The following is a 26243-nucleotide window of genomic DNA, read 5'->3' as shown; positions in this document are numbered from 1 at the left end:
ACGTGGGGCGGTTCGGGGGGAGCAAGCGATGGCGGCGGGGCCGGGGCCGGGGCTGGGGGTGCGGGCGCTGCCCGCCTCCCCCAACTGGTACAGCAGCCGCTGCAGCGACGCCAGCAGCGACGGCCGCCTCTTCGGCTTCGCGGCGAGGCACCGCATCTGCCTGCTGGATGTCGCCGGCGCCGCGCCCGCCTTTTACGGTACCGTCACAACCTTCCCCGGTGCCCCGCGCTGTGCGGGGGCGGCTGCGGGGCCTGCCCGCCGCCGGGAGCGCAGGGAGGGCTGGCGGGAGGCGGGGGTGTGGGGATGCGGGGCTGTGGGGAGGCCCGTGGGCGATGGTTTCCCGCTGTCCCGCAGGGGAGCTCATCGGGCACTCGGACAGGATCTCCGCGTTCGCCTTCTGCCACTGCCCCGGGCAGGGCGGGCTCTGCGCCAGCAGCTCGGACGACGGCAGCGTCAGGGTGTGGGACAGCGGCTCGCTGTCGGCGCTGCTGGAGTACAGCGTGCACCAGGTGAGGACCCCGGCATGGCTGCGGGGCTGGCACACAGAGCACGGCAGGGCTGCCGTGCCCCAAAGGGAATGGGAAACCCTTAAATTAAACCTGCTGGAATGAGCCCGCTGGGCGCTCCCGGCCGGCTCTTTGTTCATAGCCTGCAGCGCTGGCATTGGGCGCTGGTTGCCATCAGCTGGTTGCCCGTGGTTTGGGCTCACTGCCGCTCAGCCCAACTCGCCTAAAATGATCCCAGCGAGTCGCTCTGGCCCACAGGACGGACTAAATGTGTATTTGAGAGTTACTGCGGGTTAAGAGTCCCCATCAGCAACTACATCTGTTCTCTAAAGCCTGAAAGCACTGACACACACAAGGGCAAGCCAAACTGATGCTGGGCAGTGCTCACAGATGATTCCCCGCCTGTTTTTCTGGGTTAGATGGCAGTAAAAGAGCTTTAAGCGTTTCTCTCTCTTCAGAACGCTTTCTCTCTCTTCAGAACCCCATCTCAGCGCTGCACTGGTCACCCCTTGTGAAAGATCTGATTGTGTCTGGTGATGAGAAAGGTGTCATTGTCTGCTACTGGCACAACAGGAGTGACAGCCAGCAGTTCTTCCCAGAGCCCCGGACAGTTTTCTGCCTCACCTGTTCTCCTCATCATGAAAACCTGGTGGCCATTGGGTAACTGCTCATTAGTTAATATTCCTTATCTTTTGTTTTCTGCTCTTCTCCTGTAAGAATTTAAATGTGAGGTTTTGCTACATGGTTGAAAGTTAAATTTTAAGAGATCGTGGTTCTTTTAGTTTTGGAGTAAAACAAATTAGAAATAATTGGTAAAGCTGCAAAGGCAAAGAAGTCTGTAGAAGTGAAATGGTCCGTGTAATTGTCACTATCACCTCTGTAACAGGGTGATAGTGACCCTGGAAAGAGCCTGTAAATCACCTCGGATATTATTCCACAAGCATCCAAGAATCTCCTCATTAATTTAAATCTCTGCTTTCAGCTACAAGGATGGCATGGTGGTGATAATTGATATCAGCAGGAAGAGGGAAGTTGTGCACAGGCTGAGAGGCCATGAGGATGAAATCCATTGTCTGGCCTGGTGCCCCGTGCCTGGGGAAGAAAGGTTACCTGCTTGGCAGGATGAGCTCCAGGGTAAGTAGACATGATTAACAATTTGTGGAGTCATTTTTAGCTCATGTAAATGTCCTTCTAGGGGACTGAATTTTTTACAGGTTCGTAACTGGCTAAGCAACTGATAAGCTCAATAAAATACGTTCTGATACAAATCAATGTAATTTTCAGCTCATTTTTATTGAAGCTTTGGTATTTTAAAGCATAATAACGTGACTTCAATGGTATTCAGCAGCTCCTTCAGAGGAAGGCAAGGTTCCAAATGGGGAGCTGACACAGGACACGGCCACGAAGAAAGGTTGTTACCTGGCCTCTGGAAGCAAGGATCAAACCCTGCGGATATGGAGCTGTACCAGAGGCAGGAGTAAGTAAGAGATAAAGAGGAACAAGCTGTGGAAAGCTCTTGAACTGCAGCCTTTGAGTGCTGAAAGCATGGGGAATGTAGTTAAAGCTGCAGATTCACAGGGCTCCTCTGCCTGGTTGAGAATTTCCCTGTGTGACGTCCTCCTGGTTCTGCATGTTAGAAATGAGATGCTTGACATGGCCAATATATCAAGCAGCAATTCAATTTAATAATTGATTAATTAGCATGGTAAAGTGTGAGCAAAGGCAGTGCTGGGTACAGTGGAAAGATTTTCCCTTCCGACTGCACCCCGATTGCTGGACTTGCTGGTATTTTATTGGCTATATTCATACATATTCATAAGCTTTTCTCAGCAGTTTCTATTTCATTATTTAACGTCATTATTCAATACCTAACAATAGTAAATCTATGACGGTGGTGTTTGGTTCCTATTTAGTTTCTGTATTCTATTGTGGTCTGTTCTAAATTTCAATATTCCAGGATGTACATCCAGGATATGTATCCCAGGTGGGGGGGTCCAGCTTCTATTTTCCAGGTCTGTCAGTCTTTGATAGAGATGTTCAGTTTCCCTTTTTCAGGAACCATAAATCAGTGAGCTGAAATATTTCTCCTGTATCCAGGATGGTTTTTTACCAGTCTGTGAGAAAGCCTTTTTACATTGTAAAACTAATACAAAACAAGCTTCTAAAGTTATAATTCAAAGACACTTATTACAGGATAGCTTGAGATTTGTAATAGGTAATTACAAGCAAAGTTTGTTCAAAAACCTTCTTCCATGCTTTCCTTGGTTGTTTATTATAACTCATCTTTATAACTGTCCCACAGCCGTGTTCTACAATTACAATTACACAGATTCTTTTTATTCCCCTGACACCAAACACAACTTTATATTTCACATGCAGGTGTGATGACTCTGAAGGTGCCCCCCACCAAAAGGAGAGGAGGAGCCGTGGACCCGGCGGTGAAGGAGCGCCTGTGGCTCACGGTGCACTGGCCTGCTGGCCGGCCCACAGAGCTGCTGTCCAGTGGCTTTGGGTGAGTGGGACACTCAGCAGCAGCTGCAGACTCATTTGTCCCTCCTGAAGGGGGTGCTGAGTAGAAAAGACACCCCCTTCTTCCTTCCTCTCCAGTGTAACAGGAGAAAAACAGGCCAAGAGGTAGAGTTCAGGCATTGAGAGAATTATTATTTGCCCCATCATTGAGTTCAGGCATTGAGAAAATTGTTTGTCCCATCACTGAGTTCAGGCATTGAGAAAATTACTATTTGTCCCATAATTTGCCCCATGATCTAACTGGGTGTTGACTGCTAATAGCACTAACTGTAGTTTTGCCCATCTACTGGGAAAAAAAGTCACTTTCCAGGTGGTGTTTGTGTGTGTAGCTTTGTACAGGCATTGGATGTCTGCAGAACTCTGTTACTCCTGACTTGCAGAATATTTGTGATGCAGTCTGTATCGAACCTCTGTTCTCACAGAAGTGAGAAATTTAAATAAATTTCAATTTTGCAGAGGAGAGCTGCTCCTTTGGAATTTGTCCCAGCCTGGCAAACGCAAGTGGACTCTTCTGGGATCTTCAGAAGGACAAAACCACTCCCGAATTGTGTTCAATCTCAGCTCTGTGAAGCACCAAGACAGAGAGCTCCTCTTTTCCATTTCAATGGACAGAGATGTAAGAACCATTTAAAAATTACCATAGGAATGTCTCTACGGTGCAGTTTGAGTGAGTGAGACTAACTCTTTTAGGGCCATGGTTTTTCTCTTGAAGTGGGTTTATTTTAGCATGTTAAAACATCACTTCCTAACATTTGTTCTGAGTACAGGTTGAGTATGTTTCTGCTAATTTATAAGCTCAACCTCTTACCATGGTGGAGGGAATGCTTATAACATTCCAAGCTTGAATAGTAAGCATTTAATGAAACGTGTTTTCCACTTCTTTTCCTCTCTGTTTCACTTCTAAGAGGCCTGGTTTTCCTTCTTAAAATCATTTAATTCTACAAACTAATGCTTCTATTTTTTAACCAGGTTTTCTTTTCAATCCTTGGCCTTTTACAGGCAGCAGAGTGTTTCCCGTTTGGAAATTGGAAGAGAAACTTACTGAAATATATTCATTATGTCCATTCCAGTCTTGCAGCTACTTCAGCCCTGTCTGTGACGTGGAATCCTCTGGGTGCACATCACATCCTGTCAAGCCCTGAATTTGACCCTTTGATTCTTTATTTCACTTCTGCTTTGTTTTTTTCCTTGTCCTGTCAGTCACTCTGTATTTAACCATTCCTTGTTCCTGAAATATTCTTCAGGTGAAATGCTGGGATCTGTCAACTCTGGAGTGCAGCTGGACCATGCCCTCCCTGGGAGGGTTTGTCTACAGCCTTGCCTTCTCCCCCGTGGACACAGGCTGCCTCGCCATCGGGGTTGGGGACAGCATGATCCGAGTGTGGAATACTCTGTCCATGAACAACAATTATGATGTTAAAACCTTCTGGCAAAGCATCAAGTCCAAGGTTACAGCAGTAAGTGTGCTTTGGATTCCTTTTTTCCCTCCCTCCCCCCCCTTTATCTCTTCTTTTCACTCCATTTTTTTTTCAGGTATGTTTTTCTTGCACTCTGAAGGTTTGTCCCAACTGAAATGAGATAAAGCCAAGTTGTTCATTTTTTACTCGATTCTTTCTGTATACAATACATTTTAGAATCTAGCAACAAGTTTTTAGACCCATTTACAATCCTAGAAGGTTGCATTTACACCTAGTGGAAATAAGCTGAAGTCCAGCTGGCTGTTACGTTACTTTTTCACTTTTATCTTCTCTGATTCTTGCTTCATCCATGGTTTCCCTTGCTCTGCTAGGAGGTTTGACAGAGACAAAACCACAATACAACCAGCACAGGTCTCTTCAGCTGGTGTTTAAACACAGGTTGGTCAGAAGCTACTGCCTAGTAAAATAGTTGGCAGCTATTTCTGTTTTGTAATGTAGCTACCAAAGCATTTTAATGATTTTAGTCCCTTGCATCTTATCCCATCATATCTGAAAGGGGGGAAAGCCTTTGATACTCAGAGCAGAGTGATGGAATCAAGTGGTTGTGGTTGGAAGGGTCCTTGCTCATCAGTTTCAGCATTTTCCTTTTGTTTATTATTTAGCAATAAAGTATTTGTAACTTAGGTCGTTTTGTGTCTCTTTATATTTTTCTTGCAGTTATCATGGCATCCAACTAAGGAAGGCTCCTTGGCTTTTGGAACAGATGATGGAAAAGTTGGCATATTTGACACCTTGTCCAGCAGGTAAAAATGTGGCTTTTAAATTCCTTAGTGCCAGATCCTGCTGGTGTGTTACCACTCAGGGGTCGTGTGGTCTTTCCTTAGGGATACTTCTGCTGTTAGATGAGTGAGATTAAGTTAAAATTAGTCAAACAGTTGGATTTTCAGGGCATGTTTTCATTTGCATTATGTCTATGAGCTTCTAAGGTGAACTTGCTTTAAGGTAAACTTAGAATTGACCAGAGAATGTGAATGACCAGAGATCACCTGTGGGAGGACATCAGTTCAGGGAAACTTTACCCACAAAGACATTTTCAGGGAAGGAGAGGAAGGTCACCAGGACAGTTATGTCACAATTTTAGTAATGTCTTACAGCAGATGTTAAAGAAAGCTTGATTGAACCATGGCTTTAGAATGTTAGAGCAGCTGATGTCTTAAGTATATTGCTTTGATTTTATCTCCTTTTAATTTCCATTTGCTGAAATCTGGCTGCCCCTTATCTTCCTGCCCAGTGCTAAGAATAAGCCACCTCAGATCTCCAGCACTTACCACAAGAAGACAGTGTACACCTTAGCCTGGGGTCCTCCAACTCCTCCTCTCATTTCTGGTGAGTCTTCCAACACTTTGTGACAAAGTAGAATGTCCATGCAGAGCACACAGATGCCATGAAGCTGCTCCTCCCTCCCTTCTTGGGAGAAGGAGCCCCATTTGCTTGGTGACAATCCTTTGGAGCAGCTGGGAATGTGTTCTGCTTGAGGAACTGTTAACAAATTTGCAAGGGTACAAACGCTTCTGGTACCTCTGGGCTTGCTTCAGGGTGTTACAGACCAGGAACTTCACAGGCTTCCTGCAGCAAAGGCATCAAATCAAATACAGGTTCCAGAGTTTTGCCATTTGAACTTCAGCCCTTCTTACACAACTTTGATATTTTTCTCTTAAGGACCAAAATTTAAATGGGATTTTACTGTTTGCAGTGGTTGTGCTATGAGGGATCTGTTGTAGAAATGAGAGCTCTCTTTGGGGGGTTGTACTGTGAGAATTTCCTGCTGCTGGACCACAGGCATTGAAGGATGTATATTGCTTTTTGAAATAATGCTTTGATTTATAGTGGGAGAGATTAGTTCTGTGAAAACTGAAGAGCAGAATGTAATTAGCTCCTTTTTCTCTGTTGGATAGGAGAAGAAAGTGAACAGCCCTCTGTAACTTTATATAGTTGTGCTGGAGAAGGAATTGTTTTTCAACACAATCCCCGGAAGCTTAATGGAGAAGCAAATGACATCAACAAAGTCATCAGAGACACCAATTCAATCAAAGTGAGTATGAATTTGAGGGGGTTTTATGGATTCATTGTAACCACACCAGAGTTTCCATGGCCTTTAGTTGTAAGTTTCTGATTTTGCCTTTTTGATGTATCTGTAACAAAAAACTTGAGGCTCCACAGATGAACTTGAGTGACACTAATGGACTCAAACTATTTAAAGAGTTTATATATTTGTGTCTGAAGAGGGTGGTTGGTATTTTTTTCTCCTGGTGTCAATATGGCACATGTTTTTCTGGCATCAGTTGCTTAATTTTCTACACTATGATTTACTTGGGAAAGGTAAATGGGGGATAGAGTTTGGGTTTAAAGTGTGTGTGGCTGTTTAAAATAATAGGAGATTTCCAGTTTCAAAGCACTTGGAGTGATATCCTAAATCATATCCTGGCTTAGACCACATGATGGCATGCATGGGTTATTTCCCTCAATTCCTTTCGTTCCCTTGCTTCAACCGTGAACTTTTTAAAACAAATTTTTTATTAAAAACAATCATGATTTTGCAGGAGGCTGTTTCCATTTATGCTGCAGCCAGTGTAGAGTGGTTGATGATCACTTGAGTATCTTCTCAAGTGTCATCAGTCATTTCTTAGTTAAAATTATAAAATAAGTGAAGTGTGTTGGGTCTGCAGTTCTTTTAAATCAGCTGGAATCAGTCCAAGGGTATTGATTTGTATCAGCTGGGTTTTGGCTTCTTCCTCGAGTTAAGATTCTCAGGGGGGTTAAGAGACTAATGTCAGAGGCATTGAAATGATCATATTTAGGCATCTAAGTTGTAAATTGTAAATAGCTTTTGTCTGAATTCAAGTGAATAGGGCTAATTATAAGTAAACTTTGGTTTCTCTTGAAGTGTGAAGAGATTTGGTTGCAATGTCTGGTGCTTTCCAAGTAGTGTAAGGTTATGAAATATCATGGTCCTGCTGGAATCCTGACAAAACTTCAGATTATTTCTCAGAACTAAACAACAATAAAAATCATTGGTTCTTGCATCAGTTATTTCATTCTTAATTGCTCAGGTTTATGTCACTACTACAAAAGCAATGGGCACTTCCATGACTTCTCATTTTGCAGACTAATTGCAGCTCTGTCCAGTTGGCAGCCTTGCTCTGCTGAATGCATGTGAGAGAGATTGAAGAGTTTTTGGCAATAATTGTGTCTTCTTTTGCAGCACAAGCTGCCTGCACGTACAGAGATCAGCTGGAAACCAGATGGCAAACTCCTGGCTCTTGGCAATGAGGATGGGTATGTCCCACTTGTGGGTTAAGGTGCTGAAGCAAAAGTACATTTTGTAGCCCTGGTTTGTCTCCTGATGTATTTTAATCATGATAATACAACATTCCCTGCTGTTACTTGTTGTAGCTGCTCTTGGCATGGAGGATCCTCATTTATAGCATTCAATTCTATTTCAAGGATCCACTCATGGTTGAAATGCACTTTTGCTGATCAGTGAAACCAGGGCTCGAGTTGAATCCAGAAAGCACAAACTCAGCTGCTCCAATTCTGCTCCTGCAAGATTAACAGAAAAATTCCCATTTCCACCAACTACTGAAATTCTTACACTGTTGTTCTTCCATTTCAGCTCCATTGAAATATTTCAGGCACCAAACTTGAAGCTGCTCTGCACTATCCAGCAGCATCACAAACTGATCAATGCCATTCGCTGGCACCACGAGCACGGCACCCAGCCAGAGCTGAGTTACCTGATAGCTTCAGGCTCCATCAATGCCACCATTTATGTGCATAATCTGAAGAGCGTTGTAGGTAACAGTTTGCAGATTATATTCCAAATCTTGGCATCTTTTTTTTTGGCTTATTTCTGTTTTGTCTTTCTGGCCATACTTAATAATTTTTCTTTTTTCTGTCAGAGAACTCTTCAGAAAATCCTTTGACTATAACAGAGCCTTTTCGAACTCTGGCTGGGCACACAGCTAAAATCACAAGTCTTTCCTGGAGCCCTCACCACGAGGGCAGATTGGTGTCTGCTTGCTATGATGGCACTGCACAGGTATTGTCCAAAGCACCTCAGAATTGTATTTCAAATCATCCATTGCACACCTGATCAAAGAGCAAATCTTGTTTTTGTGAGATAAACTGTTGAAGTACTGCAAGTTTACCTTTGGTAACCATCTGCTGGTTCTGGATACCTTATATGCAGCTTATGTTGTGATTTGTGAATTGATTTGTGAGTCCAGTCATTAAGGTTTTCATATTAGCATTTTTGGATCCTTAGCAAAGAAAGATGTTGTGCAGCTGTATCAGTGCAAACAAAGGAAGCCCTGCATTTTCTCCATTCTCATTTGGTGTTAGAAATACCCCTGCAAAATGCCAAAAGAGAAGTTCCTACCTGTGCAAATCATGAGAAAATGCAGAGTATTAAGTGAAGAAATGAGTAACTGGATTTCTTTCTTGTTGCCAAGGTGTGGGATGTGATGAAGGAAGAGCCACTCTGCAACTACCGAGGGCACCAGGGCCGCCTGCTGAGTGTGCAGTGGTCACCAGTGGATTCAGATTGTGTTTATACAGGAGCAGATGATTTTTCTGTTCACAAATGGCACATCTCCAAGCAGGAACACACACGGCCTCCTCAGGGTGAGTGTTCTCAAACAGATCTTTCCTGAAGGTGATGTTGGAGCTGAGAAATGGAGAGTTGCCATGCTGAATTCCAAATCTGTCTCTTCCTCTTGAGGAATAAACTGTGTCTAGGTTTAAATTGAGTGTCCTTATTTGGAAACTGAATGTTGGTCCTGAGACATGGGCAGTTAATACACTAAAATTTGCACCTTTTACAGGCAAAAAGAGTATAGAATTAGAGAAGAAAAGAAGTATACAGCCAAAAGTCAAAGCCAAGAAGAAGAAAAAGCCTGTAGGCAAGAGTCCAGGCAAGCAGGATGCAAGTGATGCCATGAATGGAGATGACAGCATGAAGGAAATGCTGCTGGAGGAAAATGGAGTGTCAGACCATGAAGGAGAAAAAGAAGCTCAAGAGGCAGAGCTGGCTGATAAAGTCTCTGTGACTGGTAATCATCAAATCATCTTAGTTCAATGTTTCCCAGACTGTTCAGCCCTCAGAGCATCACCAAGTATAATTTTCATGCAGATTTTCTCATTGTATGGTTTTATTGAAATTGTCCACTTGAAGGAAAAAGACTCTGGAATGTCTTTTATAATTTTTTAAACTAGTTTGGGACTAGTTGTCTTTATATAACAAGATTCTGGCCTCATGAGCTGAGTTACTGTGTTTGGCATGAAACAATGTCCTTTTTGATCAGCATTGATGAGTCTCATAATACTGGTGGATCTTCATTTGTGTCTCTTGACATCTCATTTAGCCTTCTGACAGTTCTCTGTTTTCTTGATATTTCCTTTCCCTAAAAGCTGTGAGGTTCTATGGCAAAGCAAAGCTTAGTTTCTGTCTATTTTAAAATTAATGTAAAGGAATGTGAATATGTGAATTATTCTTTGTGCATTTCCATTCACTGCTTTTCCTTTTTTTTAAATCACTTGACTCCACAGTGTCCAGGGATACATCTTCATCTGCATGTGATTATTCTTCATTCAGCTTGCCAAAGCCTTTTGTGACCCAGAAAGCTGCTCCTGTGAAAAAGGATCCACCTAAAGAGAAACCAAGTTAGTATTTTTCAAGGATTTGTCACAGTCTTGTATCAAGGCAGAGTTCCTCATACTAGGAATCTGTTTGGCTACAGATTCCCTTCCTAACACCAAATAAGTGCCAGAGAAAGAAAAGAGTGCTTTTGAAATAAATTGAGGAGTTCTGCTGTAACTGCAGCAGCAATGACTAAAATGTGTCTGATTTTTCAGCTCCTGATGCCTCTCTGAAGAAGAGGAAGCCTCGTTCTATTCTGCCCTTCAGCACAATAATGGATCACAGATCAAAAGAAGAATTGCATCAGGACTGCTTGAGGCTGGCTGCATGTCTGAAAAATAAAGGTATCAGTATAAAATTTAAAATACTTAGAGGGTAGGTGCTCTCAAATACTCAAAATCAAGTGTTCAGAGACTTGACTTCAGCAACAGGACATTATTTTTTTAAATCCTCACCGTTATAGGCTGCTACTTGGTGTGGTAACAAACTTAGATCTGAGTGTTGAGGAGCAAATTATTAAATCTACTGTACAGGAAAGAAAGTAAAAGACAAGTATTTGCCAACATTTCAGTGGTACAGTGACTTGGCACATTCTAGTTCCCAGTTTTGGGTTAAATCCTAAATATTCATTCCTCTTATCTGGTTTAGATAATAATGAAGATGTGTCCCCTGACCTCAAGGATTGCATCCACTTGGGGCTGTTCACAGACAGGGATTCTCTGCACAAGATGATTGATATGGAAGGTAAGTGGCATAAAGAATATGTCCTCTGTAACTGTTATATTCAAGTAGAAAACAAATCAGGAAAAGTGCTTGACTTTTCTTTACTGTGGATTTCAGTCTAGGATTAAGAATGCAGCTCTGTGTGAGAAGAATATACAACTTTTTTCCCACATAGTTTTTACATCTTTCAGATGCAAACCTGCCTTATCTTAAGCTTGAATGATTTCCCTTTTGCCAAGCTATTTTCTGTGACAAATGCTGCTGTTGCACTCGTGCTGATGGAAGTGTGTTTGCTTCCAACAGGAAAGCACCACTTGGAGAACGGGCACGCAGAGCTCTTCCAGCAGCTCATGCTGTGGAAAGGAGACATGAAGGGTGTCCTGCAGGCAGCTGCAGAGAGGGGAGAGCTGACAGACCAGCTCGTGGCCATGTCACCCATGGGTATGTTTGCTCTAGCACCACAGAAACTGCTGGAATTGGCTGGGTCCCCTCGTTCTGGTGGCACTGGATAGAAACTCAGGGATTAGTTCTTTGTGATATTAGCAGTCCTTACAGCTTGCTGCTGCTTTAAATATGCTTTGAAGTTATTTTACTGGCAGTGAAGTCCTGCAGTCATGTTCAAGTCCTAGTTTTGCCCTGCTTCATTGACTTGTGTTAGAATGGTTAAGAAATAGAAATGAACCTGGGGCAGAGAAGAGGTACATATTGAGGAAACCAGTGCTAGTATGGCACAGGAATTCTTTCAGTTATAAAACTGCTTCCAATGGTATTGCCTTCTCTTTTGCAGTTGGATACCAGGCCTGGGTTTGGACAGTGGAAGCCTTTGCCAAGCAGCTGTGTTTTCAGGAGCAATACGTGAAGGCTGCCTCCCATCTCCTGTCCATCCATAAAGTCTATGAGGCTATCGACCTCTTGAAAGTGAACAATTTTTACAGGTTGCTGTATATTTATGTTTAGCACTTCATCTTGGGTTGTTTTTTGTGGGGTAGATTGAACATTTTGGTTCATTCTTTGCACACAGATTAATTTTTCTCTCTGGTTTCCTTTATGTGCATTAGGGAAGCAATTGTAATGGCCAAGGCCAGGCTGCGTCCAGAAGATCCAATTCTGAAGGACCTCTACACCAGCTGGGCAGCTCTGCTAGAGAAGGATGGTCATTATTCCATGGCTGCCAAATGGTGAGTGTTACTGGGAGAAGACAGAATTGGTTCCATGCCTAAAACAAAGAAGGTTCTTGGTTTGGTGTCAGTTGCAATCTGTTAACTGGTCTGGTCATCGGTTTTCTAAGCTGCTTTCTGAGCCTGATCTCACTAAATTTCCCCTAAGGTAGGTGAGAAGCTCCAGAGAGCAGAAAGCCCAAATGCCATATTGCAGTAGAGCCATCTCTTTCCACAGAGATGGAAAGTTTCTGAATACTAGTCAGTAGTAACTTTCATTACTGGAAGTTTCTGAAAACTAGCCTAGCAAGGGATTACTCAGATTAGGTTGTGTCCAAAAAAACTATGTGAGATTTCCAACCTTTCCCCTGGAAACATGCAGTGCAGCAGTTCATCTTGAGTTTCTTGAAGCCTTTAGCTAATACCGTGGTCATTGGGTTATCCTGCTCCAACTGGAGTGTTTTAACTGTGTCACTACCAAAATTACTAATACCCCTTGAAATATTTTGCCTGGAGTAGTGTCCTGTGCTTGATGCTGATTTCAGTTCTGGGGTTTTTGTGGGTATCACACTTGTGAAAGGCAGGAAACCCAGAGAAATGCAGTAGGGACAAACAGCTGCAGATAACCTTTGTCTCCTGAATCTGTTTAGTTTTATTGCTCATGCAAGCCATGTGTGGTATGCAGACCACCAGAGATTTCAGTGCTGACTTTAAGGCTGTGTAACTTTCCCTTTGTGGCTTTGCATCAGATTGTCCACCATATGTCTGTAGTAAACTGAGATAAGAAAAAATTAGGAGAGCTCTGAGAACCTGTGGAAAATCCAGGGTCATCTTCATTTGTGTATTTGTACTACTGTGTTGCAATACAATTTAAAAACTCTTTGAGTACCAATCAACTTGTGTTGCTTTTATCTTTTTCAGTTATTTGGGAGCTTCCTCTCCCTATGATGCAGTTAAAGTGTTGTCAAAAAAGGGGGATGTGACATCTCTTAAAACTGCTGCTGAGCTTGCTCTGATATCTGGGGAGGAGGAGTTGTCAGCAACTTTGTCTTTGAGATGTGCCCAAGACCTGCTGCTGTCCAGGAACTGGGTGGGAGCTCAGGAAGTCCTTCAGCAGCATAAAACCTTATTTGTGAGTCTGGTCCTTTCCTTTGCACCTTCTTCAGTGTTGTGCCTCTCCAGGTTGACATAACTTGGCACCACTTGCCATATGTTAATAGTCCACAAGTAGTCCTTTGGGCTGGTTTGGCCTCAAAATATTTTTCTAGGAGTATTTTGGGATGTCCCTATGGAATGGTCATGGTGGGGAGGAATGTAGACTCTGTGCTTATTATATGAGAGGTTGTAGAGAAAAGTGGGATTCTTCTTTTAAGTGTGTAAGTCTGATCATGAGAAGAAAGAAGTATTTTCTGATTACATTTAAGGAACAAATGAGCCAACTGGAGGATTAAATTTGAAATGGCTTTTTGTGAACTGAGAATCACATGGCTACCTTGCCTCACTCAGAGGTTTCCTTTTGAATTCTCCTAGGCTCTGTCACCAAGAAGCTGCTACCAGGCATGATGTTCTTAAATCACTCTACTGCTGTGGTCAACAAGGGATTGTTTTTCTTGTTGCAACAGCTCAGTGCTTTTTATTTTTCCCTCCTTGTTATAGGGACAGAGACTTGTTTTCTGCCTGAATGAAGTGCTCTGCAGGTGCCTCAGTGAAAGGAACCCCTGTGAGCGAAAGAGCCCCGTGCCCCCCTGTTACCACAGCTGGGAGCTGAACAGAGAGGCCTCCTTTTTTGGCATGGTGACAGAAGTGTGGCAGAATGTGCTGGGCATGGACACCACTGAACAGGCCACGTGTGCACAGGAGCAGCTTCGCAGGATTGAGCATCCTCCTTCAACCAGCAACACACCCCCAAAGCAGGTGAGTGGATTTTGGTCTGTGCAGGCACAAATCCTTACTTGGCTATAGGCAGTGAACGCAGCCAGTCTGAGGTGTTCAGCAGCCATTCCCAGGGAACTGATGTCTGCACCCTGCTGCAGGATGGGGTTTTAGTCTGGGGGAGAGGATCAGCAGCTGGGACAGCTTTGTGTAGCCACCAGTTTGTTTCTGTGCACGGTAAGAACTGACACAGGGTGTTGGGGGTCAGCACTGAGGTCCCTGGCTGGGAGTGATTGACAGAGCTGAGTGGTCTCAGCAGTGATTCAAGGGTTTGTATTGGACTGTTAGGGGAGGCAGAGCTGCTTGTTGTCAAAACAGTTTGCAAGGTCTGTCCATGCACTGGTGCTCCTGCAGCTCTTCTCTGTGACCACAGTCAGTCACTGCTGCCCCTTCTCCTCTGTTTAGTAAGACACAGGCAAGCACAGTGGCTGATTTAACAGCTACCAGTGATGTAGAAATGCTCTGTCTCCTGCATGAAGGAGGCTGTGTAAATTGCATTGTCACTAAAACTGCTTTTGGTCAAGTCACGTGCTTCTGGGCTCTTCCACAGTTGTCATAAGCTCATGCTTTGCAATAAAACTATTAACTGTGCTCTCTGGTGCTTCCTGTAGGTGCTTTTCCATATCTCCCATGACCTGGCCCTTGCAGCCCTGAGCTGTCACTTGGGTGTGTGGGATGAGGCAGTGAAAAGTATTCTTGGGGCTGTGACCCGCAGTTTTGATGCTGGGAATTTCACTCTGATGCAGGGGATCTGCAGTATCATCCTTCCTGAGGGTAAGTCTCTCCTTTGGTCTATTCTGACCCTGACAGGGCTCTTTCCTGCCAGAACAGCTGTGTCCATCAATGTTCCTAGGCTAAATAATGTTTGGAAACAGCAAGACATGGCCATATCTGTGGAAACTCGTGGAATTTGGCTAGTGCAAAGGCCACTGGACAGTGAAAATTCCTGACTCTGGAAGAAGCTCTGCTGTGTCACCTGGTGTGAAACTGAGTGTCCTCAGGAAACTGAGTGAATTCTCTTCTGTGAGGGAGAGGGGGGACATTAGAATGCTGTGTTCATTTCATAGCAACACATACTCCAACTTGGCCTCCATTCTCTTTAAGAGTATGCAGTGCATTTAGTTTGTGGCTCTTGATTACGTGACTCTTGTGTTTTGAAGCTTGGGACCAAAGAAATTCTCTGTAGCTGATGAGGACATTTTAGCTAGAAGATGTTTTTGCTTTCATAGTTTGTGTACTGCTCTGCCAGCATCTGAGTAAATCCCTGATTTGGGTTTCCAGGATTTCCTGGCTCATGTACCAGATCTGCTCATTGTCTTTGGAAAGTTGTATGAACTATTTGTAATCCTTTTCTCATTATTAGGCTGTGATGACCTGAGGGACAAACTGGACAGCACAAACTCTGAGAGCATGGATGCCTGCAGGAGTCTGGAGGGCTTTGTGGCTTACAGGCTGCTCTATGACCTGTGGTGGAACCCCCCCAAAGACTCCCTTGGCCTGCAGGAGGCTGTGTCGGGTCCTGTGCCGTGTCCCAGTGAGCAGGCAGCTCCTGAGAAGAGCTGTATTTCAGGTGACCTATCCCCTGAGGAAACAGTTCAAACTGCAGCTGGGATGGGTGAAAGCCTCTGCAGTACAACTGAAGTTCCTCAGTGTGAGACACAGAATGACTCCAGAACTGATTCAGTTGATTTGGATGACAGACAGTCAAAACTGAAGGGTTGCCAAGTGCTCCTTTCAGAAGAGATGGCTGCCTTGCAGAACACCCAGAGAGACATAGCTGAGGTCCAGGAGACTTTAGCAGAAATGATCCGCCAGCATCAGCAGCAGAGGAACAATCTCCAGGAAAACACAAATGGGAACACCCAGGGAAGCAACCTGGAACAGAATTCAGAGACTGAATCAGACAAACCATACTTGGACAGCAACCAGATGAATTGGTAAGACTCAGCACAGGAATGAGGAGGTTGAAGTGTTGCTATTTTGTGTGTTTGTGCAGTAAATTTCTTGTTTTGCCTAGACTGCCTCTAATCTCCAGCTCATCACCCAGAAACACTTGAATATACAGCTCAGAAATCTTCCATTTCCCCTGGGCTGAACCACCACGTGCATAAACTCAGTGCAGCTGAATAGTTTTGTGATGCATGAGGTGTTGTTACAGTGAATAAACAGGGCAGCTTGAAAAAGAGAGGATAATGAAAAGGCTAAGCGTGATCTAGGAGTTACTCATGACACCTGCTCTTCTCTTGACAGCAAAGATGAAGCAAAGCAACCAGTTACACTCCCTGAGCTCACAAAGCAGCTTCTGAAAGCAAAGCAGAAATTAGCTGAATTCCCAGACAATTTGAAGGTAAGTTTCCAGAAGAGCCATTGCGGTTCTGAAAAAAGTCATTCTGTAAGGGCAGCCTCATCACAGAATCCCTTTCCTACAGAAAGGAGCAGTGATGTTCCCTGTGATCCTGTGGCAGTTTTGAGAGAGCAGTGACACGTGGCTTCAGGGTGGCATTTTTCTTTCAAGTATAATTTTCCCCGTGCAGTTGGAAAGCATAGCTAAAGCTCCTGTGGGGGAGAACTCAAAGAGGTATTCTGTATGGATCATCCCATGCAGTTTAAGAGTAATCCCTTGCTACTTATGTATGAAAAAAAATTATAAACCATAAAATCAAAAATTTAAGCTATAAAATGGCCTTTATAGTTTAGGAACTGTAGAAAGTACAAATCACACATTTGAAAACATGTAACCATGGTGATTGGGCAAGAGGGGGCAAACCTGGATAAATGTGAAAAGAAAATGCATCTGACTCCTCTGAGAATGCTACAAAGCAGTGTCTTTAGAGAGCTGCCTGATTCTGTTGAATAACTGTAACATAAACTGTGGACATCACCTCGTGTTCCTTTTTTTGCAGGTCTTCCCATTCCCTGACGTGCTGGAGTGCTGCCTCGTGCTCCTTCACCTTGGACCCCAGTGTCCTCCTGAGCTGCAGGAAGGGGCTCTGGCTCTCCTGAGCAAACACGGCAGTGCTGCTGTTTACAAAAGGGCTGCCAGGAGCTTCTTGACATGACAGGAGCTGCCTCCAGCTGCTTTACACTAAGGCTGCTCTTTCTTCAAGTGAAGGCTTTCCATGGCTGTGGCTGTTGCTGATACAGAATGTCAGGTTCGTACACATCCACTTGTGCTCATCCACTGATTATTTAAGGAGACTGTTAGAAAACTGAAAAGCAGTAGAGTGTGGGCTTGAACTGTTATGATGGATTTTTGTATAGTTTTTTATTTGTTGGACACTATGCTAATGAAAGCTCTTGCTGTTTACATGCAAGAGAAAGTTTTGAGCAGCTGTGTAGTCTTTCAGCAGAGGAGGAAGAGCAGCTGCCCTCAGAAAATCAATGGTTTCTGTAAGCAAACTGACCCTTTAGGCCAGTATTGTTCTTACAAGCATTGTGAATTTTATTTTCTCTCCTTTAAATAAAGTCTTCTACCACCATGAATTGGTATTTAATTTGATGTAGAAGTAAGTTCTGTAGAAAGTGCCAAAACCAGTCCTGGATTTTGCAGTGTTGAACATGCAGCATTTTGACCAGTCTTACAGCTTAAAGGCTTTGTCTGTTTTGTTAGAAAAAGTAACTTCTCTGAAAAGCACAAGGGTGCCAAAGCCTTAGAGAACACAGCATCTGTCTTAGTCATTTTCAGAAGCAAGGTTTTAAATGCAGCATAAAGAGTTGATGGGGAAAATGTGCATCATGAATTTAGAAAGTCTGAAGTACAGCAAAGATGATTGTTTAAGAATTAAGAAGAGGAGTAATGAGTTTTTTAGATCAAAAACTGTTCCAGATCCTTCCAGGAAAAATGCAAACTTATCCTGACAGATTTCCTGCTTGAAGCTGAGTAAAGCCTCAGAACAACTTCAAGAGCAGCAGGTGAAAGCCAGGGGTTAGACTGGAACAAGATCCTGCTGGAGATGCATTTAATCAGTGAAGTGCTGCCAGCAGTTTGAATTTGCTAAATTCTGTACAAAGCGCCCAAAAACCAGGTGGGGGAGCCAGTGCTTAACCAAACTGCCTCCCTGCACTTAGAACTGCAACCACTGGAGTTTAGCTGGAGCAGAAAACTTCATAGGCAAGACTGTCCTGTTAAGTGGCCACTGTGCAGTGCAGGAATGCTGCACCAGACTGAGCTGTGCTGAGAGAGCAGCAGGGAGAGAAACCAACTGTGCCAGAGCTCTACAGCTCAGCTTTCCTCAGCTACTGTGCAATAAGCTCAAAAGACATTTACTAAGAGCTACCCCAGGAGCACATCATAAATGGTAAAGGAAACAAACTTGAGGATCTTCAGGCATGTATCTCTCAAATTCAGATTCCAAAGCCTCACCTGTGAAAATTCTGGTGCTTGATGGAAAATCCAAAACAAAACCTGGTTTAAAAAAATTTTATTTTACAAAAAATAAAAACTAGTCTTTACAAACATTTCAAATATCAGATCTAAACCTCAACTCTTTAATATTGGATTAAGCTTGTTCAAAATGTCAGACCAAGTCTTAAAAATTTTTAAGTTTGACATGTCCAAAAGGGTTTGTTTTTTTAAGAAATGTCATTACAGAGCTGTTGAAAAAAAATACTATAGAATGTTTCAAAGTCAGAATCCCAAGTTCTTCATCCTCTTAACTACTTCTCAGGTGTTTAAAATGAAAAAAGCCAGAAGCTCAGGAAAAAAATCAGAAACTGTTTTCCCTCTTAAGCATATTGTAAAATAAGGGGCTGGAGAAGCAGGGGGGAGAAGAGGAACACATCTTTGTTCATGCTGACCTAGTTGTGTTGCAGGCGAAGAATAAAAATTGTAGGTTTAAGATGAAAACTGAAGTCAAGAGTATTGGTCCAATCCCCTGTCAAAGGTGAACTTTTGGGCCTCTGAATTTCCAGAACAGTTCCTTAATACCCGTAAGAACAAAGCTGAGACTCAGTATAGGTCAGAGCAGTAACAAAGAGAATTAGAAACTAAGGAGTGCTGATCAAATCAGCTCCATTAATCTCCGTTCCCTCTGTTGTTAAAGCAACTGAGTATTTTTAGCTGCAAGGATCATTTTTAATGTCATCCATTCCCACACCTCTGCAGTGATCAAAGGGAGCAATTTCCACAGCCAGAGATAAAATAAGCAACACACATGAGGTGAAGCTGTCACCCTCACAACAGGCAGAAGTTTTAAAATAAGCTTTATAAAACACAAATTGCAAATTTGCGTGCGTGTCTGCATCCGTTTTCACTGCATTTCCCAACCCTTAGCTCTACCCAATATTCTACTGGTAAATCTTCCTTGCAGATTCTGTACAGTATAAAGAGGAAAAAAACAGAGGTATACACAGTAGATTCTGTCCTTTGCCCTTGGTATTAAAAATATGGCAAACCACAAATGCTGGCATTAGGAATTCAGTCAACTCTTCTGGGTTTCAAAGGAAAATGCAGCTCTTCAGCAAAACTGCAAGGCTTAGTGCAGCCTGTGTACTGGAGATGCTTTTTGTCTGAGACAATGTTTAGGGAAAATGGTTGAGGACAGCAGCTGCCAATATGGTAAACATGTTCTGCTGAGGGGCGCCGCTCATCACGGCTGCATGTTGTTGATAATGGCCAAAATGCTCATTTTCTCTTGGGCTGAGTCCACATCTTCATTCTGTTTCTGAGCCACTCCTGTGCCAAGGCCATACAGTCGTCCGCAATACTTTGCATCATCAATTGTATCCTCAAAAAATAACTGCAGATAAAAAAAAAAAGAGAAACAGATACTGTTTAATTGTGCCCCTAAATCAGAAAACATCCTATGTTAATTAACAGCTCATTTGAAATCAGCCACCTCCAAGATGGAGTGTACAAATTAAAATAAGCACATGAAAGGCAAGTAAATAGAACGAGTCTGTGCCAATATCAGCAATTCCTACTCCTGACAGTTTCAAGTGTAATGGCCACAAGGCTCAATAATCCCAAACAAAGACAATCAACACGTTGTACATGTTGACACTGATGGAGAGGAAGTGGAGAAGGAAGAACACTGCAGTACCTCTTTCATTCTGAAAAATGCCATTCCTGTGAGAAGAGAGTCTGATCCTGCCTGGTGTTGTCGTCCAATTCGCTGCAAATCCAGCTGATCTGCCACTTCCTGAAGGCCACCCTGCAAAGAGAACAGAAGAGATTTTATTTTTGGAAGATCCATCTCTTGCCAAAATTGCCACATTTCTCCAAAACATGAGGGCAAACAGGGTGTGATGAACCAGTGCAGATCCCAGCAGTACACACACACCAGCTGTGAGTGAAACACAGTTGGAAATGGTATTGAAGAGTGCATAAATATCTCGTCTCAATTTTAGGTGCCTTCTTTTCCTGTTGCAGATACTTGAGATAACTGTGGGTACATTCATAGGTTACACATGCTGGGCCTTTCCCTCCCTTTACTCAAGGCTGTGATTCAGCAGATAAATTACTTTCAAGCCTCTTACCAGTTAATCAAGTCATGGAGTATTTCATGTAAAAGAAATACCCTTGCATTGGAAACATAAATATGCTGAATTATAATTAGCCTCTGAAACAAACCAGAAGGCTGTGGCAATGTCCCCTTCATAATAAACACATTGCTAAGTCTGAAACTGGGGAGGGCAGTATCCATTAGACACAAACTGTGTCTCAGGTGCTTCTGTGTCACTGCTGACTTTCATACACATTCCCCTTTTAAGACAACAAATGCAGCAGTTCTGCCACTTGTATTCCTCTACAACTACAGTGTTGATGCCCATCACTGCTTGCTGGGAGATAAAAGTACCTTGAGGTTTTTGCAGCTCTTCATTAAGTACTTCACATCATAGATAGATGGGAAGAAAAGGTTTAAGATATGGAAGAATTCATGTTCCTCTTCTGGTAACCTGGAATCCGTCAACAACTTCACCATGTAGCCAAAGTCATACCCACTGAAAACAAAACCACAGAGAAACCAGGTAAGCAGGCAGTACCTATAACCTAAGGTACCTCCTTTTCCAACAGAATTTTACTTGCTGTGCCTTTCAAGCCTTAACATTTTCTGACATTCATAAAACTCTAGATCACAGCCAGAACTCATCCTGATTTTCTGTGTCAATGCAGGGCTTTGGGATGCTCCCCAAGTGCCTTCACTGGCCTTTTGTGGAACACCTAAGCCATTGGGAAGAATATACATTCCTTCCCAACTCTGTACAATTCTGTTTCTGTAGCTAAGGGCAATGCAGAAAAGCAAGAAACCCTGCAAGTATTTGTTGAGGGAGAAGGAAGTGGTGGCAAGTCCTTTTATTTGTGATACCATGTTGGACCAAAGGCACCCTAATCAAGTTGGTTGAAATGCTACATGAAAGATGTCTTAACCACACAGGTGGAAGTTCAGAGCACCACCAACATTGTCAGGAAGAAGAAACAAAATCCTTACTTTAAAATGCATTTACTAAGTGTAGAAATCACATTTCAACTTGTTAGTAGCTTCTTCAAGAGAAGGAGACTATAACAGCAAAAGGATTCACAAGCAGTCAGAAAGTCACACCATGAAGTGGCCTTACTTCTTAAATTTGGCCTTCGTATCTTGAAGCTTATTTAAAGAACTGCAAGACTGCTAATTTTCCTCTTTAAAATCTGTCAATCTCCATCGAAAATGCAGAGAACTAAGAAGAGATTTAACAGGGTCAGTGAGCACCCTGGACCCACCTGTGGAAGGACAGCCACTTCACACTGTCACTGAGGACGACCCCAGATGTCATCAGCAACTCTGCAAAATGCAGAGTATCGATCCCTTCTTCTTCATGCTTCTGGAACTGCAGCCCAGAGCTGGCAAGGAGGTCTATGGAATCCTGAGAGTACATGTCTTCCCTGAAGGAAAAAAAAAGCAGGTTTGCACTCAGGGTGCTGCCAAGACAAGCTCATTTTAGAAAAATTCTCCCCACACTATGTCAAGAACTGGACTAACCAGTAGGATACTTCTGGGTTCCAATTTGTTTCTCTAGAAAATTCAAATTGACTTAGTTTCAGTATAACTACTGCAGCCTCCTACATCTGTCACAAGCTGTTCTGTGATCATAACTAGTTAACACTTCCATTGCTAGTGCAAATTGCAAAGACTCCACCTCCATGGGACTGAAGCTGACAGTTTTGAACAGTGTCCCTTGCACAAGGTGAAGGGAAGCACCAAGGATGAGGGCCCAGAGGAAAGGGGAGTTCTCCCAAACAGGAGGATGTGCAACTCTAAAGCACTGACCATCATTCCTGTCTACATTTTTCCTTTTCACTCCAAGGCATGTACCACCTTATCAGCACCTCCACTTCCATCTCTGGGAGTTAACAGAATTGCATCATCCTTAACTCAGAAAGGAGGAAAAGAATGATGTGCTTGGTGGAGAGCTGAGCAGGAGCCTGACTTCTTTACTGGTTTGTGTCTTTTGAGAGGGAAGAAACACATAGAAACAAATTCTACAATATGATAACTCATTTAAATGATCACACAGCAAAAAGCACTTCACTCTGATTTCAATACTTGCAAGAGGCTGAAAAATTGTGGAGTAAATAGTGCAACTTTGGTGTCAGGAACTCGATGATCTGCACACAGTAGGCTACAAATTTTTGTAATGCTTTCCAATGACAGTTTCATAAAAATAGACTGATTTTCTCTACATATGTGGTTTTGCCAGATAAACCCTTTCTTTATTTCCAGACAGCTCTAGTGGTGGTAATTATGCTGAGTTTATCTTTATAATTACAGGGGAAGAGATAATGAAACTTGTTTCAGCTGCAGCCCAGGATATTACAGTATGGAGGAGACAAAAACTGCCACACTCCATTTAACAAGATTCATTCTCCTGAACAGATGTGGTGATTACACCAACATGTTTTTAGATCCCAGCTCACACTTAAGCATGGATCTGTAAAGAGGTCTTTTTCTTTTTGATGAGACTAGCACATCCATTTATTTTTAGCAGGAAGAGATGGAGTTTTACATATATATATATATGTATATATATGAAGTTTCAAACGCTGTTCCATTTAAAAAAGGCACACAAATTTATCAAGAGAAAGGGTAATAAGGATAGAATTTTAGCATGGCCTTGACTTCTAGACACACTGCTAACTCCTGGCACTCCAAAATAGGTTCCCCCAGTCTGTACTAGAATCTGAATCCTTGTTGCTCAGAACCAGCCAGCAATGATGAACACGTGGACACCGATGCTTGCCAAAGGAAAGCATCACTCCAGCAGGAGGGAACAGGAAATTACTGCCAAGCCCAAGGACTCACGTAAGGTTGAATTTGAAGTTGAACTGCCAGGTGTTGATGCCAGAAGGATATTCCCCCTTCTCATTTGTGAAAGTCAGGCCCAGCTGGATGATTTTGAGCAGGTCGACGTTACAGCGAAGGAGCTGGTACTGGTAATCTATGGAGCTGCGGAATTCACCGATCGGCCGGACAACGACGCCGGGGAACTCCGTGTCCTGGAGAGAAGGGAAACTGAGCTTCACCACGGATCCTACTACTTATTACTCTGTTATTATTCTACTTATTACTGTTAAAAGGACAGTCCAGACAGTGAAAACCCCCACTGCTTCTGAGGAACAGTCAATACCTACATTAACAAAAATTACTGTCACTCAAGACACACCTCAACCACAGCAGCCCTCTGTTAGATGAAAAAGCATCTATTAGATGAAAAGCCTCTCACTTTGCCAGTGACTGTGTGCTGTCTTTGCTGAACACCAAACTGCCACTGCTGTTACCCTCAGGTTGGGTCACTGAGCTTCTCCTGACCATACACAAAATCTTTCACAACAAACCCAGTGCTGAGCACCTGACACAATCTCTCCCTTGCCCAAGAGGTTTATCTGTCTGCTCATACAGCACAGTCACTAAAACAGACCCTAAGAAATCACTCAGTGAGACTAAAATGAAGCAAAAAGTTTATTTCCCACAGAAAAATGTTAACAAAAAAATCACATCACTTCCACAGCTGAATTTGACACTGAAATCCCACAGACTCTGCAGAGACACCTGTCTTTAGCCACACTTTTAATGAGGACCTTTCATATCCTGAGGTTCAGTGCTCCCAAGCAGAGCTGGCAGAACTCAGAGCATCAAAGCTAAAACCAGTTCTTGATCTAACACTGGGGTGCTGCCAAGTAGATACAGACTTGTAAGAGCAGGAGGAAATTCCTCCCACCTGGGAGGAATCCTCCCACCTGGCTCTTCTCAAACAAAGCTTCCTGAACATATTGTCTTATCTACAGCCAGAATATTTTCCTTCCCTAAGAATCAACATCTGCCCTCATTAGAAAGGAGGCAGCCCAGCTGGCTAGCAGTCACTTGCAGGCCTTTTGACCTCCAGTCCTATGGCACCTTCTATAATCAAATGGAGAAAAACAATTCAAAGGACAAAAACACTGGTGGAAAAATAACTGTGACTTGTTTCATCTTCCTGTTGCAGAAACGAATACACTATTACTACCTAAGTATTAAATAAATTCATGTTTTTAAGTTGGTCTCCCTCTTCCCCTTCTTTCAATCAAACCATACTCAGCATTCCTTGTATTAAATTCTGGAACAGCTTTTTATTTTTTCACCTCTTCTAGTTTAATTTGACTGGGGGTAGGAAGAAATCATTTCTCACTCAAGAATCAATTTAGTCCACAACCCAAAAAAATCCTTTGACTACAGAAATTAGGTCAAGTATAAAACATTTACCATGGCAATGTAGCTGTAACTCAGAACAATCTCCCGAATTTTCCTCATCTCTTCCTCCAGGTTGTTGGCCCATACTTCACAGATAACCTGGCTGTTCTCTGCAAGGGCTGCTGGCATCTTGCAGGGGCCAGAAAAAACGCAGCTGATGCTGAACTCCAATGACAGTGTAGGGTCACAAGCTGTGCAATCGTATCAGTGTGCTGCATTAGAGAGATAAATAAATAATGCTTTAAGTGAAGGAAGAGTGACATGTGAATAAATGCTCTGTAGGACTCAGTCTCACTTCTATTTTCACCTAAAAAATAACCCATTTAGACTTTACACCAAGTTCTTTCTTGCTTTATTACTTTCTGTAACCATGCTGACTGAAACCTAGAGCATCTGTTCACAATATAAGAGCAGATGCACAATCAACAGTCCAGTTATTTACATAAAGAATCATTATCCCCATCTTCCTTTTCCTGGCAAAAGTTTTGACACTTTGGGCAAAAGATGCACAGGCAATGAATCCTCATCTGTAATCCTCGGCTGTTTCCCCATCCCTGGAAGGGTTCAGGGCCAGGTTGGATGGAGCTCTGAGCAGCCTCTCTAGTGGAAGGTGTCCCTGCCCACAGCAGAGGGGTGGAATGAGATGATCTTGAAGGTCCTTTCCAATCCAAACCCCTCTGTGATTCTATGATGAAGACAATTGTTTAAATGCAATGAGAGAATGCATCAGAGAGAACACTCACTGGTATGGCTTTCAATGGGCATTAATATCTAAAGGGGGTGCCAAGAAGATGGAGCCAGGCTCATCTTGGTGATGCCAAGCGAGGACAAGAGACAATGGGCAGAAAGTGATGCACAGAAGTTTCCCCTGAATATGACGAAGAACTTGAGCAAAAACTCTGCAGGGACCGGGAACGGGTTTCCCTGAGAGGTTTTGGAGTCTGCCTCAATTGAGATATCCAGAACTGTCTGGACACAATCCTGTGCCATATGCTCTGGGATGACCCTGCTTGAACAGGCAGGTTGGACCAGGTGACGCACTGTGGTTCCTTCTAACCTGACCCATTCTGTCCTTCTCTGAGGTAACTCGGGGCACACTGCAGCGAGGTGTTTCAGCTGGAACCACCGCCAGTGTCAGCTGGCGTGAGCCACCGGCTGGTGTCCCTTTCCCACAACAACACCGGCGAACCGCCCCCAGGCGTCTGCAAGGGGGCTCCGGCTCAGCCCACGGTTCCCGGAGGGACCGAGCGCACCGCCACAGCCCGGCCGGGCCCGGGGTCACCTCAGGGCCCCCCTCACAGCCTGGGGGCGGCCGGACGCGGCTCATCGCGCCCAGGAAGCAGGAGGGCCGCCGTCCGCGCCACCGCCCCTTCAACCCCAGCCCCGGCCTCCGGCCCCAGTGCGTGTCCCGGTGCGTGTCCCGCTGCCTGCCCGCCCGTCCCGCTCCCCGGTACCTCCCGGCAGCCGCAGCCGGGACGCGCCGCTCTCGCCCCGCGCAACCGCGATGGCTCCGAGTCCCCCCCGCCGCGAGGGGCGGCGCTTCCGGCTCTCGCGCCGCTTTGGCTCTCGCGAGA

General features: G+C 43.8%; 2 protein-coding genes across 3 annotated transcripts; one reads left to right on the top strand and one right to left on the bottom strand.

Annotated features, from left to right (window-relative positions):
• Positions 1 to 12: 12 nt before the first annotated feature.
• Positions 13 to 17446, top strand: GEMIN5 (gem nuclear organelle associated protein 5). Of its 2 annotated transcripts, none has more exons than XM_063413324.1 (28): positions 13 to 197; positions 355 to 509; positions 985 to 1166; positions 1489 to 1640; positions 1855 to 1983; positions 2886 to 3018; positions 3492 to 3651; positions 4280 to 4492; positions 5171 to 5256; positions 5745 to 5839; positions 6409 to 6545; positions 7716 to 7789; positions 8127 to 8308; positions 8413 to 8552; positions 8965 to 9136; positions 9337 to 9564; positions 10061 to 10174; positions 10367 to 10495; positions 10800 to 10895; positions 11178 to 11315; positions 11662 to 11809; positions 11933 to 12052; positions 12953 to 13163; positions 13688 to 13945; positions 14575 to 14737; positions 15327 to 15900; positions 16214 to 16310; positions 16867 to 17446. In XM_063413324.1, the coding sequence occupies exons 1-28, from the start codon at positions 29 to 31 to the stop codon at positions 17020 to 17022; spliced, it is 4611 nt and encodes a 1536-aa protein (XP_063269394.1). In that variant the 5' UTR covers positions 13 to 28; the 3' UTR covers positions 17023 to 17446. The 2 variants fall into 2 exon arrangements, with proteins under 2 accessions (XP_063269394.1, XP_063269393.1); XM_063413323.1 differs by having other exon boundaries at positions 1852 to 1983.
• Positions 17447 to 18367: 921 nt separating this feature from the next.
• Positions 18368 to 26239, bottom strand: CNOT8 (CCR4-NOT transcription complex subunit 8). Its single transcript, XM_063413325.1, has 7 exons — positions 26124 to 26239; positions 24682 to 24881; positions 23245 to 23438; positions 21666 to 21827; positions 20761 to 20905; positions 20005 to 20115; positions 18368 to 19701 (listed from the first exon to the last, which is right to left on the bottom strand). The coding sequence occupies exons 2-7, from the start codon at positions 24796 to 24798 to the stop codon at positions 19552 to 19554; spliced, it is 879 nt and encodes a 292-aa protein (XP_063269395.1). The 5' UTR covers positions 24799 to 24881; positions 26124 to 26239; the 3' UTR covers positions 18368 to 19551.
• Positions 26240 to 26243: the final 4 nt, after the last annotated feature.

The sequence above is a fragment of the Prinia subflava genome, chromosome 16 (assembly GCF_021018805.1).
Source record: "Prinia subflava isolate CZ2003 ecotype Zambia chromosome 16, Cam_Psub_1.2, whole genome shotgun sequence".
NCBI classification, from domain to species: Eukaryota; Metazoa; Chordata; class Aves; order Passeriformes; family Cisticolidae; genus Prinia; species Prinia subflava.
This window is presented reverse-complemented; position numbering and strand designations above follow the sequence as displayed.